General features: G+C 38.8%; 1 protein-coding gene across 1 annotated transcript in view; it reads right to left on the minus strand.

The window, feature by feature from the left end:
• LOC126215199 (FAST kinase domain-containing protein 4) overlaps positions 1 to 17,196 on the minus strand; it is an 86,825-nt gene that overhangs the window by 21,742 nt on the left and 47,887 nt on the right. Inside the window, exon 7 of the mRNA XM_049941864.1 lies at positions 14,644 to 14,730. Coding sequence (XP_049797821.1) covers positions 14,644 to 14,730 — 87 coding nt within the window. The remainder of the gene's footprint in view (positions 1 to 14,643; positions 14,731 to 17,196) is intronic.

Raw genomic sequence — 17,196 nt, forward strand, 5'->3', positions numbered from 1 at the left:
AACTTCACAATAAAATGTAGTTACAGCAGTCAATGAATGCTCTCTCCATTGTGTCAGCTGCCTCCTGCTGCAGCCACATTTTTGTCTGTCCTTTATTTTTGTACTGCCACAGATTTTTACTGGTGCGTTTTGCTGTGATATGAAATATTTGTTAAATAGCAGACAAGCAGGTGTTTCATAAGTGAGCATTCTGAGGTTTTTGCCACAATCATTCATCATGGCCCCACCCTCCCCAACACCGCCACCACCGTCGCCAACACACACACACACACACACACACACACACACACACACACACACACACACACACACACACAGGACTGCATCACTAATGGGAGGCATAATGTACTGAGGGACGGGGAAGGCGGCAAAGAATTGCAGAGGGTGGTTGCAAACAAAATTGCACAAAATCAACAGAAGGAATCACTTGAGAGTTCCAAAGTGCTAACTAGCACAATGAGTGTGCATAGGGCGCAATGCTCGAGCAGCTTCTTGTACACCACACATTTCTATAGTCAGTGCTAAGTGACTTTTGAGGTGCTGTAAAGAGTGATGCCAATGGACAGACGAGCACTGGAAATGCCTGATTTGAAGTGATGAATCACACTATAGCCCATGGCAGGCTGATGTTTGGGTTTGGGGAATGCCTGGAGAACATTACCTACCATCACGTGTAGTGCCAATAGTGGAGTACTGAGGAAGTGGTATTACAGTATGTGGCATTTTTCGCGGTTAGGGTGTGATCACATTATTGCACTTAAGAAAATGTTAAATACAGAATTATATGAACACATTTTACAGTATTATTTACAGTGTTGTTGAAAAGTTATTGTAGAACGTAAATATTTTTGGATTAGAGGAGGCCACTCACCAAAAAGTAGAAACGGTGAGTTGTCAATGTGCCGATCGGCAACTAGACACTTCTGCTTTTCGGTGAGTGGTCTCCTGTCATTCTAATGCATTTACAGTATTATGTACTGTGTACAAGAGAGGAGAGTTCAGAGATGATGACTGCTTGTATATGAGGATGACAATGCATCCTGTCATAAAGCAGCATCTGCTGGTTTGTGAAAATTCCTAGAATGGACTGGCCTGCCTAAAGTGCAGGTTTTGTCTCATAAGGAAGAATTGGCTGCCATTACTCCACAGACACCTCACCAAAGGTGTTGCCTGCAAAATTCAAACCTTTATTAATGTCCACTGATCGGTGTCCGGATACTTTTGATCAGGTAGTGTGTAATTTAACTTGTTACACATTGCCGAGTACTCTCCATCACGTGGGATTTACGGAAGATGACGTGTTAATGAACAGATGCTCCTGCAAGTTTTCTGACATCATTTTCCCACCTCTTATCAGGTTTTTGCATCAGTCTTTTTCTCATCTCACAGAATCCAGCAGAGAACTTCCTTGGTCCTTCTGCCATCCATTTGCCTGCCTCCATGTCTCACCCCCTTGGTCTGGATTTAAATAATAGTCATAATTACCTCTTCCACTGCTCGAACCATTTATTTGTTTTCCTGTCTATCTTACTAGCTCCCTATCTTACTAGCTTCGTCCTTACTCACAGTGCAATCTTCCAGTTTCAAATGGTTTTTGTACTAAAAGTCTATATCTCACTGCTGGACGTCAACACTGGCAATACACACTACTTGTAAGCTAGCTTCCATTTTTAGGCACATTGGAAGGTTAGTTCCAAAAAGTGCTGACACCAACTGGACGATTCAGTCATCCTTTAAGGACATCGTGGGGCTGCAACCTCACTAAATGAGAGCTCACTCCTTTGGAGTGTAGCATAGCCACAATGTTTGCTGTTGCATACAGGGTGGAACCACTAGTGACCATTCAAAACCATTCAACGAGATATGAACGTGATCAGAAGCAGAAAAGTGTGTTTATGCTTTCCAATCCCTCCTTTCTCACACACTCCTGTGCTTTGTGCAACTACTAGGGAGCCTTGTGGGAGGGGAGAGGGGAAGTGTATGACATTGACACACACATGAATAAAGTAAATGGTCCTACTAAGGACCCCCCTCCTCCCCACGAATAGGCCATCCTTCCGACACCCATCAGTTTTCACATTCAGCCAGTAAGTGCTACTGCACCAGCATAGCACCATTCAGCTGATGTGTGTCAAAAGGGTTGCCTATCTTGGCTGGTAACTAGGAACTGGTGAACGAATGTCATGTCACCGCACTGTATAGAGACGATTTTAAAAAGCCCAACAAAGGTGAGCATGTGGCACAAAAGGTGTTGCTGAACTGTGGGGTCTTAGAAGGTCCCCTTTGCTGTTTTATTCAGGTGCATGTCAATGTTGCACACCCCCAGCGCACATGCAGCAGGAGGATATGTAGAAGGAAGGATTGGAATGCATTAACACAATTTTCTCCTTTGGATCATGTTCAAATATCATCAAATGGTTCTGAATGGTCCCAGATGGTTCCATACCGTATAGCAGAGCATAAATTGTGGTCAGGCTACACTCCAAATGGTGAGATAATGTTCAACACAGTTCCATCCCCAAGATATTCTTAAATATAGACTGATATTCGACAAGGAAAGTTGCTACTCACCATATAGCAGAGATGCTGAGTCGCTGATAGGCACAACAAAAAGATTCTCACAATTATATCTTTCGGCCATTAAGTCTTTGTCAACAATACACACACACACACACACACACACACACACACACACACACATGCAGCTCACACAAATGAATGCAGTTTCAGGCAACTGAAACCACACTGCCTCTATATGGTGAGTAGCAACTTTCCTTCTCGAACACTGTTACATTCCTTCCTGGATTTTGGATTTTCCATTGTTTAAATAAAGACTGAATCATCTGAGGGAGGGGAAGGTGGGGGTTGGGTGTCAGTTGTGTCAAAAATTGTCAAGAACATTGTTCTGCTGCACATAATATTGTTGACTACTGTTTCTCACCACAAAATGTGTGAAAACGAGTGCCAAAGGGAATGAGTGCTTTCATCAACGCCATTTATGACAGCTCATAAAGCCTTTTCCTGTCAATTTTGAGCAATGGTGTGTCTGAATTGTTTCCCTTGGCCACCTGTAAGAGAAAACTGCACGACTTCAATACTGGGATTCCTGGTTCTGACCTCTGTCATGAGGCATCAACACAAGAAGTGATATGAGGGTAAGGGGAAGTGCGACAATTTTCTCATAGTGTGACACGTCCACAATAGCTCAGTCTGGATTGTGATGCCAATATGACGTCATTAATCCACCTTACTTACATCTCACACGAACTTCTGAGTTCTGGCCTTTTTTATGCACATTTCGTTGCATGCTGTTTGAAGCATCTCAGAGACCAATTGTCATAGCACACAGTGCCACGTTTTTGTACCGTTACAGATGAAGGTTGTAGGCATCTTTGAGCCAAATTTTGAACTTCTGCATCACAATGGAGGAAAATGACAGTGTTTCAAAAAGTGACCCTATAATTTTGTTGCGCTGTTACACTCCAACTTTGAGACACCACCTGTTCTTACACCGTGATATATATCTGAAACCTGTTTTGATAATATTGTATTCCAAAGTTTCTGAGCATAATTTCCCAAATCTGGAAGCTGTGCCTTGTTTTATAGGAAAATACAAGGATACAAGTGCTTTCATACCTGGTATTATGAGTTTACAAAATCCAGTTTGATTGACTTTACAATATACACTTTTTTGTATTACCATTGAAAGTACCTGAAAGTACCATTTACCTATAATTAAAGAAAAACACAATGTTATTTATTTAGTTTCCTGTCACAGGTGCATACACATTCTTTAACCAGAAGAAAAATGCTCCTGTTAGATCACAAGAAAGGTGGATATGCTCCTCTTTAAAAAGAGTCTGATAGAAAAGGAAGGATCAGCTGCCTCAAACCTCATTCTGCCTTGCTCACCAAAACTTTTGCAATGCAGACATGTTCTCATTCTTTTAAAACAGAACATTCTAAATCCTTTTACCCATTTTCTCTTTGTAGTGAAGCCTTCGTACTCAGCATCTTCCTTCCACCACAACTGTCTATTTATGGCTACTTCCACTGTCTCCTTTTTCTCCTACTGCCACTTTTTCTTGTGTGTGTCTCCCACTGTCACTGTCTCCACCTCTTTCTCTTGTTCTCCTCACCACTGTCTCCTCTGCCCTGTCTATTTATGGCTACTTCCACTGTCTCCTTTTTCTCCTACTGCCACTTTTTCTTGTGTGTGTCTCCCACTGTCACTGTCTCCACCTCTTTCTCTTGTTCTCCTCACCACTGTCTCCTCTGCCACTTTCACTGTCTCTTTGTCCCACTGCCATTGACTTTGTCCCATTCCTTTTCTCTCCCACTGCCACTGTCTCTCTCTTTCTTGATTACAGTCTGCTTTCATTGTCTTCAACCATGACTGCCTTCTCTACAGACGTCCTTGCATAGAGTAGACCATTTTCAGTTGGGTATGGAACGGGAGGAAAATTGTTAAAAGTTGACCCCCCCCCCAAAAAAAAAAAATTGACAACTGCTGGACATGTAGGCTCCTGTCTGTACTTGTTTCTTTCTCTCCCACTGACACTGCCTCCTCTCTCACTTACATTGGTTCCTTCTGTCTCGCTCTTCCACTGTGGCGGTGTCCTATCTCTCATTAGCACAGTCTCTATTTTCAGTATATCCCAATGCCATGGCCTTCTCACTCACTTACACTATCTCAGTTTGTCTTTCTTTCCCATTACCATTGTCTCCACCATACTTTGGCAGGTCAAAACAAAAATTCTTGAACAGAAAAGGGGGGGGGGGGGTAGGTGGGAGTGACATCCCCCTATGCCCATTTCGTGTTCAAGTTCACTGGTGGATCTCTCTTTCATTTCCACTGTCTCCTTCCTCTTTTGCTCCCACTGCTATTATCTCCATCTCTCTTTCACTCCCACTTCCTCTCTCCCACCATCATTGACACTGTTTCCCCTCTCTTCCACACTCACTGTCTGTCCCCTACTTTATTTCAGCACAAAAAGGCATGAATATGTCTGCAGGCCAAAATTTTTGGGGAGAAAAACGGAATGAGGATTGAAGCAGCAGATTCCCCACTTTCCTGTCACGGTCTTCCAAAGAAGAGCACATTCGTCTTTTTTATGCCCTGACAGGAGCATTTTTCAGCTGGTTCCCTTCTATTTCCCAGTTACAGCAGGGTGTGTTGCTTATATAAAACAAATTCTATAGGCCACCAAAGTTTTGACAGTTTATTTACATACTTCAACACATTTATACACTTTGATACACACATGCTAAACACAAGGTTAACACAAAATCATTTACTTAACATTTTTTCTAGATACTTTGCTCACTGATCGCAATTCATCAAAAATGCCTCACTTATAATCTGTACCTTAAAAAAAAACTATGTTAAATTTAAAAAAAAAATTAAAACTGCTTTGCGTGGAATAAAAACAAATGGTTTTAAAACTATACTACAAATGTATGCTGTAATGTGACCACACCACAAAGTACATGCTTCCTCTAGTTTAAAGTGAGCACAGGACTCCCATCCAAAACAAGTTCACTTTACACTACTTTACACAAAAATGTACAACACTTTAAGGGTACACCTACACCATACCAGAAAATGTGGCGTTCGATTTGCAAGTACAAAGAATTTCACATGGCAAAATAATTTTTTGTATGATGCTTCTTTATGCTGCCAGGTTACATCACTGAATAATTCCCTGGTCAAGACAGCCTATATAACTGTGAAGTGCTCACTGTACTGGGCAAGAGCATTATAAAGTTTTATTAGTAAAAAAGAAATGCTGATTGAAAAACACAGTTCGGTGACATCAGAAAGCTTATAATAACCCTAGAAACCCCACCATGTGTTCAGTAAGTCAGTCAAAACTACATTTACACCTCAAATTGGATATTATATGCACATTTTAAATGCCTTTGGGTGCCTGTGTATCAGTAATGGACAATAATATTGAAAAAAATTCAAGTTTACCCTAGATCATCAGCTTAAGTGCCTGGTGACATTAACAGATACCAAATTGACTTCATATTAGTAAAGCAAAGATTTAAAAACCAATTTAAGGACAGCAGATCATATCCAGGCTGTGATGTGGAAAGTGACCACATACTCGTTATGATGACGACTGAACTCAAATTCAAGAACATTAAAAGAAGAAGTACATGTAAATGGGATTTGACAAACCTGAAAAACGAAAATACACTGAAGCACTATCAACTAGAAACAGACAAGAAAACAAATACACAGGGCTGCAATGACATCCAAAGCAGCTGGGAAAAAATAAAAACTGGTATTTTAGAAGCAGCAGAAGTAATAGGAAAAGAAAGGACAGAGAAAAGGAAGGAATGGATCACTAATGACCTACTAAATATGATGGAAGAAAGAAGGAAATTAAAAAATTCTGTGAAGAAGGAAGACCAAGAGAAATACAAGAGTCTGAAAAACAGAATCAACAGAGAGGCAAAACAAGCAAGAGAAAAATACCTTGATGATCTCTGTATTTCAGTTGAGGACAACATGAGCAAGGGAAAAATCGACAAGGCCTATAAATGTGTGAGACATTGCTTTGGAGACAGAAGAAACAAGTGTAGGGCTGTGATGGATGAAAATGGCATTATGTTGGATGACGATGATGAAGTTGCAAGAAGATGGAAACAATATATAGGAAAACTGTACAGCGGACCAGACCTGTCTGAAAACATCATGGAAGAAGAAACAGAAGTAGATGCACACAACATAGGTGAACCTATATTAAAGGTAGAGTTTGAACTAGCTCTGAAAAAATTGAAAAACAACAAATCGCCTGGTACAGACAATATCCCAGCCGAACTTCTGAAATCTGGAGGAGCAAAACTGAATCAGGAGTTGTATAATCATGTTTTCAACATGTACGAGCAGGGTAAAATTCCTACAGACTTTGAGAAAAACATTATAATCCCCATTCCAAAGAAGGCAAATGCTACAAGATGTGAAAATTATAGTACACTCAGCCTAGTTACTCACGCCTCTAAAATATTAACCTCAATTATCCTAAAACACATAGAACAAAAAGTCAAAGCTACACTCTCCGAAGACCAGTTTGGATTCCGGAAAGATAGAGGAACCAGAGAAGCAATATTTGCTCTAAAACTAATAATAGAGAAACGACTAGATAAGAACCTGAAAACATACATAGCTTTCGTAGATGTAGAGAAAGCCTTTGATAATGTTAAATGGGATAAGATGTTTGAGGTACTCAAAAAAGTAGGAATAGACCATAAAGATAGAAAAATGATATGGAACCTGTACAAAAACGAGACAGCAGTTATCCGTGGACGGACAAAACAAGAAGAGGTGCAGATACGGAAAGGTGTCCGACAAGGTTGCGCACTATCCCCTGTTATCTTTAACGTATACATTGAAGAGGCGCTGAAAAAAGTAAGGGAAAATTCACAGACAGGTGTAGTAATTCATGGCCAACGAATAGATATGATAAGATATGCTGATGATATAGCTGTCCTGGCTGAAAGTGAAGAAGATCTTGTAGTCCTACTGAATAGAATGGATAAAGTTATGGGTGAAGAATATAATATGAGAATTAATAAAGCAAAAACAAAAGTAATGGCATGCGACAAAGAAGATCAAGTGAAAGTCCAAGTTCATGTAGGCAATGAACTGCTTGAACAAGTTGATAAATTTACTTATCTGGGCAGTAATATTACCAGGGATGGAAGGAGCAAGGCAGAAGTGAGAAGTAGAATAGCTCAAGCAAAGGCTGCTTTTAACAAGAAGAAAAACATATAACATCTAAGAGCATCAGCCTTGAAACCAGGAAAAGATTTTTGAAATCATGTGTGTGGAGTGTGGCATGCTATGGGTATGAAACATGGACTCTCGGGACAGAGGAACAGCAGAAGCTAAATTCTTTTGAAATGTGGTGCTATAGACGCATGCTCAAAATAAAATGGATCGACAAGGTCACAAACGAAGTGGTTGTGGAAAGAGCAGGTGAGAAGAGAAGCTTCTGGAGTTTCATTGTTAAAAGAAGAGTGCAATTTACAGGCCATCTATTAAGACATAAAGGACTCCTGAACACAATCATAGAGGGATATGTCGAGGGAAAAAGACCAAGAGGAAGACCACGGCTGAGGTACATGGATCAAATCGTGAAAGATGTGGGATGTAACACCTATAAAGAAATGAAGAGAAAAGCTGAAAGACGCACAATGGAGACAAGCTGCCATTGTAGCTGTTGCAAACCAATCCTTGGATTGACCACTACAGAAGAAGAAAGACATCAGCTTAAGAACATATGGCAAAAATTTCAATGATTTGCTAAGAATAAAATTATAGAAATGGCATCTCCACAACAGGTACTTGTATTACCCAAAAATCATGGTTTTTCGAGTGTATCTACGTAACGGATAAAACTTTTAGAAAATGGCATTTCTAGATAAATATCTAAAGAGTATAAAGTTAACATTTCTAGATAAATGCCTAAAGAATATACAGTTAAATTTGGGCCATTTCTTATGATTGATTAGTTATTTAGACAATCATGGCTCATGGCACAAAAACCGCTAAAAGCCAATTTTTAGGTTTTCTCATGAACCACCCATGAAAAACCGGAGTTTTCATTAACTGCCTAAGGTAAACCCTAGACCACACCAACTGCAAAAGAATCAACCAATTTGCCAATTTGCTTGGGGTGGAGGAAGTGTGTAATCTTTATATTTTGACCCTGTACTGTAGACCCATCCTTCTAACAGGTATACAAATGTTCACTAGGCCCAGGGCTTTCCAAAACACTTGACCCTTATCTGAACTAGAGACATGCCTCTCTGAAAAATCAATTCTTGTGTGGGGCTTTTTGTAACATATTGGAACTATGCACTGTCATACAAGGGTCAATAGGTACTAGTTGAGTGAGTTCATTCATTTTTGAACCACTGTCTATGCTAAAACATACAGCATCAGGAAGAAAGTACAATTACAGAAATTCATTTCAATGGCTACAACATACCTGCATCTTTATCATGTTACTGTAAAATAACTCCAATGCAATACATGACAGTTTCATTCTGTTCTTACTGTATGCATTCAAACCATCTGTCCTTGGCACAATTGACTTAGATATCCTAGGTCATCTTAGCAAATGTGATTGAGTGTACTTGACATGCGCCATCAATTATCAATATGGGTTCATGCACACTGTCGCCATGCTGCAGTACCAGTACGTCTCCATTTATCGAACAGTACTATCAGTATGAAATTTTCACTCTACAGTGGAGTGTGCACTGATACGAAACTTCCTGGCAGATTAAAACTGTGCCGGACCGAGACTCGAACTCGGGACCTTTGCCTTTCACAGGCAAGTGCTCTTCCGACTGAGCTACCCAAGCACGACTCACGCCCTGTCCTCACAGCTTTAATTCCGCCAGTACCTCGTTTCCTACCTTCCAAACTTCATAGAAGCTCTCCTTCCATGAGTGCTAGTTCTGCAAGGTAGGAGACTTCTGTGAAGTTTGGAAGGTAGGAGACGAGGTACTGGCGGAATTAAAGCTGTGAGGACAGGGCGTGAGTCATGCTTGGGCAGTTCAGTTGGTAGAGCACTTGCCCACGAAAGGCAAAGGTCCCGAGTTCGAGTCTCGGTCCGGCACGCAGTTTAAATCTGCCAGGAAGTTTCAGTACTATCAGAGTCTGTCTCTCAAATTCACAGATGAATCCACATAGAAACATTACCAATTTCCATTTTAAAAACTTTTAAAATCATTCCAGTCTTCATAAAATGTGGTTGTAATGTTACACATTTGGTTAAAAATAAAACAGTATTCATAAAAACTAATGTATTAATAACAGCCACATGTGCTACAACTAAATTTTACAGTTTATATTGCAAAAACTGTTTAAGAGAATTAGGGTACTTTTACAACTGCTTTTTATGAAGACTGGATAATTTTATAAGATTTTAAAAAGGGAATTTGTAAAATCTATAAATGTTTGTATGCAAATGCAATTACGAAATTGAGACCACACACACTGAGAGGTAGCACTTGAAATAAACGGAAGCATACAAACCAGTACTGTGGCATGATGACAGTGCATACGATACATATTGAATACTAATGGCGGCTGTCATGTGTATTCAACGACATTTGCTGAGTTCAACTAGTGTATGGCAGTCAATTGTTGTAATGACAGACAGTTTGAATGTATACTATAAGAAGACAACAAAATATTTATAAATTGGACTGGATTTATTTCACAGTCACATGATAAAGAAGCACGTATCTCGCAGATGTAATGAATTTTGTGATCTGTACATACAGGATGTTTGTGAATTTTTATATATTTCAGCATTTTGTATTTATATTTCTCGTTGCTGTTGTACTTTTTGGTGTAACAATAGTTCAAAAATGAATGGATTTATTTAGATCAAGTCACCATTAAGGAATATGCATGAAACTGTGACAGGAAATTAAATGAGAAAATATACGAGGGCAATCCCAAAAGTAAGGTCTCCTATTTTTTTTATAAGTACATAGACCTGTTTATTTCTACAATGGTTTACATCAGTTTACAGCTTAAACATTTAGCTATTTTTCGACATAATCACCATTTCTGTCGATGCATTTTTGTAAACACTGTGGCAGGTTTGGTATGCCCATGTCATACCAGCTCACTGTAAAGCTGTTCAGAAAGTTATGAACCTCTTCTTTCACCTTGTCATCGGAGCTGAATCGCTGGGACCACAATTAACACTGACAAGTACTGTGAGACTCTGAAAATACTCAAACGGGCAATTCAGAACTGGAAAAGAGGAATGTTGAGCAAGGGCGTACACATTCTCCATGACAACGCTCGTCCACATATCACTCGGCAAACCGTTGCCCTCCTGCAACAGTTTCAGTGGAACATAATCACCCACTCACCCTATAGTCATGACTTGGCGCCCAGTGACTATCACCTGTTCCCTTGGTTAAAAGAACATTTGGCCAGAAAGCGATTCAGCTCCGACGATGAGATGAAAGAAGAGGTTCATAACTTTCTGAACAGCATAGTGGCGAGCTGGTGTGACATGGGCATACAAAAACTGCCACAGCGCCTACAAAAATGCATCGACAGAAATGGTGATTATGTTGAAAAATAGCTAAATGTTCAAGCTGTAAACTGATGTAAACCATTGTAGAAATAAACAGGTCTATGTACTTATAAAAAAATGGGAGACCTTACTTTTGGGATTACCCTCGCAGTTGCCAGTCCTTTATGAAACACAATACTGGAATTCCACAGGCCAAAGGATGTTAAATCTCAGCAAACAGTAGCTTTATAAATAGCAGGAGGCAAGAGCCAACACAGCAGTTGAGCTGAGTTCAGCATTCATAGGGACCAGAAAACTTATCATGTATTTTTGGCAAACTTTTTTGCATGTCTTCGGTAGTAAATCACATTTACTTATTTATTTTTAAATGGTTACATGTACAAACATAAAATGTCATACTTTATAGTGAAGACCAAGCCTTAGTGTTTTGTAATTGACTGTTAAAAAACAGTTGGCTGGTGAAGATTTTGAGTGGTCTGTTTGATTTTGCAAAAAACTTCAACATTTTTTTCTGAAATGGCATTTGTTTTTCATCTGGCTGTATTTAAACTTTCTACAAACGATTGTTCTGTCAAGAAGCAGCCACATTTGCTACAAGTGAACCGAATTTGTTACTGATTTAAGATGTTTTTTGACATTTCCTGCCCAATATGAGGATTACAAAATCTACAGAAAATCAATTTTGACTTTTTTTGGGTATTCACATCACTATCCAAACATTAGGGTAGGGGTGGTAGTAGTAGTAGTAGTAGTAGTAGTAGTAGTTGTTGTTGTTATTGATTCTGGGGAAGGGATCAAACAGCAAGGCCATCACTCCCATTAGAATAGGGAAGGATGGGGAAGGAAGTTGGCCATGCCCTTTCAAAGGAACCATCCTAGTATTTTCCAGAAGCGATTTATGAAAACCAAAAAAAAACCTAAATCAGGATGGCCGGGTGCACTTTTGAACCACCATCCGCCCGAATGTGAGTCCAAACGTTTGGGGAAAAATTTCGAAATACAGGACAGGTTTTGTTTTCTAATTGCTATAGTGTGGAGTGTGGACTTGCAGGCAGTCACAAGTATAAACAAACTGCAATTCTGACTGCCAGAGGGGAGAGGAGATGGACGGGGAAACAAGCCCTGCCTCCCTCTCGCAGTGCAGTGGCCTGTGAAAGCAGAACTGTCACATTGTCACAAGACCACCGAACATTCTTGTGCTGTGAGGGTCCTAGTAAAAAAATAATCTTGTGGCACAGAAGGTCGGGAGACCCCATCTGGGGAAGTTTGCCCTCTGTGTTACAAGTCATGTTTCAGGTGATGCCTCACTGGGTAACATGTGTGTCAGTGACGATGATGAAATGATGATGAGAACTACACGACACCCGGTCCAAGAGCGGAAAAATTCTCCAAACAAGCTGGGAATTGAACCTGGGCATGCTGCGTGGTAGGCTAAGCAGGCAGACTCCTAATCAAAATCTTTGAAGGACCGACAGTAGTCTCTTCACTCACTTCAAAATAAGAAAAGACAACAACAAGCAATACACAACACAAAACATTCAAGAATGGCTACAGCTAGGTTGGCAGCCTATTGTTAATGAGGTAGCTCAGACCTGACCTGTAGCAGTATTTGACACAATTATACTGCCACCTAAAATTGCCACATAAAAAGTGTCCACATTTATCAACTTCTCAATGTTAGCTGACAGACAAATGTATGCATTTCTTTGTTCTAACACTGGAAGTATGAATTAAAAAATGTCTTCGGCCACAACTCTTCATTTTTTATTTAATACACGATGCATTTATGAGCCTGTGGGTCCATCATCAGGTGTAATTTGTCTTAATACATGTTTTATTTTTTCTCTTGAATGAAGTGAAATGCATATTCCTGTCATGAAAAGGTTTGATGTTAGATTATGAATTTTGTAAATCAAATGTGTAAAATATGCGCAGAGAGGAATATTTGCATACACATGTTTGTAAACTCTTCACAGATTTTTTTTTTTTAAATCCAAGATCAATTTATTCATAATGCTAAAGATCTAATTATTAAACAATTGACATATGCAGGGAATAACTTCAGAACACATCTTTAAAATTACTGAAGCTAAGATGCTACGTTCCCTGGCTGAGTCCTACACTGCATGTATCTCACTCAGAGCATTCAACCTCACACAATTGGCAAGACACCAGAGCATCGAGCATTGTGCATTTTTATTTTTCACATATGTTCTTACGCACAGTATCTTCTCAAATTGGGCCTCACCGTATGATGTGCAGTACCAGTAACTGAAAATTTATTACATTTTCGATATTTATTCAGAAAATAAAGCTATTACACACTATATTTAATAAAATAGTTCATCTGGATATATACTCTGAAACAGGTCTATCAGGTAATTTCACGTTTTAGTGTATGAGGCAGAATTTGCTCCTATGTTTTTGTATTGATCACAAATGTGAATTTTTTTGGTTTGTAGTCGTAGATATTACTGAACACTGTTACACTGTTTGGCCCACATGAATATTGTGACATAATATGAGCACTGTGGTATCACAAAGAAAATGGCATGCTAGTTGCTTAAATTGCATACGAGTCTTTCGAAACATTGTCAGGAAGTAGCATACGACATCATCACAGTGAGTAGAGTTATGTAAGTCAAGTGATTTTCATTTAACACAAAACAATTTCATATCCTTATGTATTACAAATCCTGTTCTTTCTTAATTATCAGTCCAGGCTGTTAGTAGACCATGAGTGATAGGGTGCAGAAATGTATGAATCCCTGAACTTTTGCTGTGTTGCCTTATAGTATTTTGATACCATTTTCTTCTCTATCCTGCTACAGCAAGTCATATCTCCCCCCCCCCCCCCTCTCTCTCTCTCTCTCTCTCTCTCTCTCTCTCTCTCTCTCTCTCTGTGTGTGGGGGGGGGGGGGGGGCAGCAGAAGAGGTGGGAGGGAACATGTGCATGTTTATTCATGTAGAGTTGAATGCGACAAACAACATGACCAACATAGAAAGGAGGTCGCAATAATTTCAAAGTTTCCATGTAATCATAATGGCATGCAATAGCAACAGCAATGAATAGGATGTGAGCAAGATTATGTGCTAAATTACTTTTTTTTTCTCTCTTGTTATGTCACCTTTCTTTCCAGATGGTTTATTTTCCAAAGAAACAAATTATGAGTTTAAAAAGCTGTAGGTTGGAGATAAGTTTGGATTTGTTTGTGTGGCACCTGCCCCAGTTGCTTCTCCTCTAGAACTTTATACACAAGTACTCTAGTATCTTACAATGGTGACAGGTACTTAATTTTTTTTTTCAGGCTCTTTTAGTATACTATGCTAATCACACTCACTCTACTTCCACTACAATTACGTCACATGTACTATACGCACAACATAAGTTGGCCTTTTTGCAGAGGATCCTGGGAGCATAAGCACGTGATCATTGCCTAGCTTATGGGCTGCTCTAGGATAGGAGAGGTGCCAAATTTTGTGCCAATACTTGAAATAAAATTTTCCAGGACCGGGAACTTTTTGCTTTGTGGATGTATATTTGTGCTGTATGGCTCACCTTTGTAGTTAGGGAGTAAGTACTGTGAAACTGCATTCACATTCAGCAGCTTGAGCTTGCTGCCTGGAGGAATTTCACCAAGCGAATCTGGAAATATAGGAGAAATAGTTGTGAAAAAAATAAATAAATAAAAATAAAAATTACGAGGGAAATTAATAAACACTTAGCAGAAATGAGAAGAAAGACTAGGTTTTAAAAAAATCCAGATTCTGCTAAACACAATGTTTCACTTTTTTATTTACACACTGAAGTGTGTCAGAATTAGTATATTTCTTTACTCAAAACGTAATTGTTTTCATCTAAAATGTTGTAAGAGCACCAGTAGCAAACATTCTGTACTTTAGTTTTTAGTCATATTGTGCATCCTTTCTGTGTTCTGTTGGATGTAATTATACATACTGTCCATTCACACCTACACCTTTCGTTACTTCCTTGTTACATGGTACCACTAGTTTTCAATTTAGAAAAACTTAATATGCCACAGTTATGCTTGTGCTGCTGCTCACAGTGCTATCAGTGTTGTGCTAATTTTGATGGGCACAGCACAGTAAGTACGCTGAAATTTATTTTGTTATTGAAAACTTGTGCTACGAGGTAAAAGCAAAGTGTCAAGAGATGTGGATAAACAGTGTGCACAATAACATTCCACAAAACATACCAAGGATGTACAATACAACACAAACATAAATGTCCACTGTGGTTGCTTTTGGAAAATTTGTATTAAAACAATTGCTTTTTGAGCTACCCACAGGTAGGGACAGACAAAGGGTTCGCTTATAGGCAGCTGACATTTTGCCCACAACAATACTGGTTACTTAGTAAACAATGACTTAGCAGATACAATTGCACAAGTACAAGTTTTGCAAAAAGTTCAACAAAAATAGAAAAAGGAAAAAACTGGCGAAGTACGAACAGGACTCACACACCGAGGATTCTGTACAAACTTAATTACATTTATAGCTACTGTAGCTCACCCAAAACAGGAATTGATAATCTTGACAATTTTTGATTGATAATAATGGCAAGATACTGGTCCTGGGAATTCCTAGATCGTATATCAAAATCTTCACAGTAGTTCCTGTGACTAGCCCAGACATACAAAAGAAAGCGAGCAGCTGACTTCAGTTTATATGTGTAGAGATAGAAGATTTAATAAAATATTTCTTATTTACTTATTAAAACATGGCTACAACTTACATTTTATGTTTGCATGAAGCGATATTTTTACTATGATTTTGATGGATGATGAATGCAATGTAAGTTCTAATGGTAAAAAGATATTTTTATGTGATATAATTACAGTTTAACAATTTTCACATTTTTTCTCTTTACTTGTTCTGTGAATCCCAGCTTCTTGCAAAATTTCATGATGCTACATTAATGGGAAGTATCCGACTGTTTTTGAGGAGCGAGTTTGCAAGTATCAAAATATGTGACATAAATGGCTAAATCAAACAATGGAAAATCCAGGTTGGAATGTCACAATACTATGAAAACAATAGTAGCTACTCACCATACAGCAGAGATGCACAAATATTTTTGAGAAAGGCCCTGTTGGCCGAAAGCTTATTTTGTGACGGTCTTTTTGTTGTGCCTATCTGCGACTCAGCGTCTCCACCTATGGTGAGTAGCACTATCCTTTTCAAAATATTAAGACATAAACGGCTGTAACTTTTAATTACACTAATTTAGAACCTTAAATATTTTACACCACCAAAAGACCATAGACCTTAGTACCTGATATAAGTTTCCTCAGAGAAAGGGGTCTTAACAGTGGGTCAGATGGATAAAAAATGACAACAACAAAAACTATTTTTTCCTCATGTGATATAATTCTAAATTAACAATTTTCAAACTTCTTCCTTTACTTGTTCTACGAAACCTTGCTTCTTGCCGAAGTTTGTGATTCTGTGTCAGTGGAAGTACCCTACAGGTTTTGATGAGTGACTTGACTGTAAAAATATGTGACTTAAATGGCCATATCTTCTGATTGCATTGATTTAGAACCTGAAATGTATTACACTGCCAGGCGACCATAGACCTTAGTACCTGACATAAACTTCAACTTAATACTTATACCCGTCTCCATGAAAAAGGGGATCTTAACAGATGGGCAGACAGGCAGATATAATACCTAATTAACAATTTTTGGATTTTTTCCTTTACTTGTACTGTGAAATGTTGTTTGTTGTCAAATTTCATGATTCTAGGTCAATGGGAAGTACCTTATAGATTTTGATGAGTGAGTTTGTCAGTATAAAAATGTGTGGCATAAATGTTTGTTTCTTCTGATTGCATTCACTTAGAAGCTTAAATTTTCTCACATCGCCAACAGAGTATTGACCATAGTATGTGACATAAATGTTAACTTGATATGTCTACTCGTTCCCGAGAAAATGGATCATATCAGTCGGACAGACAGATAGATGGACAACAAAATGATTCTCTAAGGGTTTCACTTTTACCGACTGAGGTACAGAGCTCTGAAAATACCGACCTTTACTGTATTTGTGGAACATGAGACTTATATTTATGCACAAGTGATGAAATATT

This window comes from Schistocerca nitens, chromosome 12 (assembly GCF_023898315.1).
Source record: "Schistocerca nitens isolate TAMUIC-IGC-003100 chromosome 12, iqSchNite1.1, whole genome shotgun sequence".
Lineage (NCBI taxonomy): Eukaryota > Metazoa > Arthropoda > Insecta > Orthoptera > Acrididae > Schistocerca > Schistocerca nitens.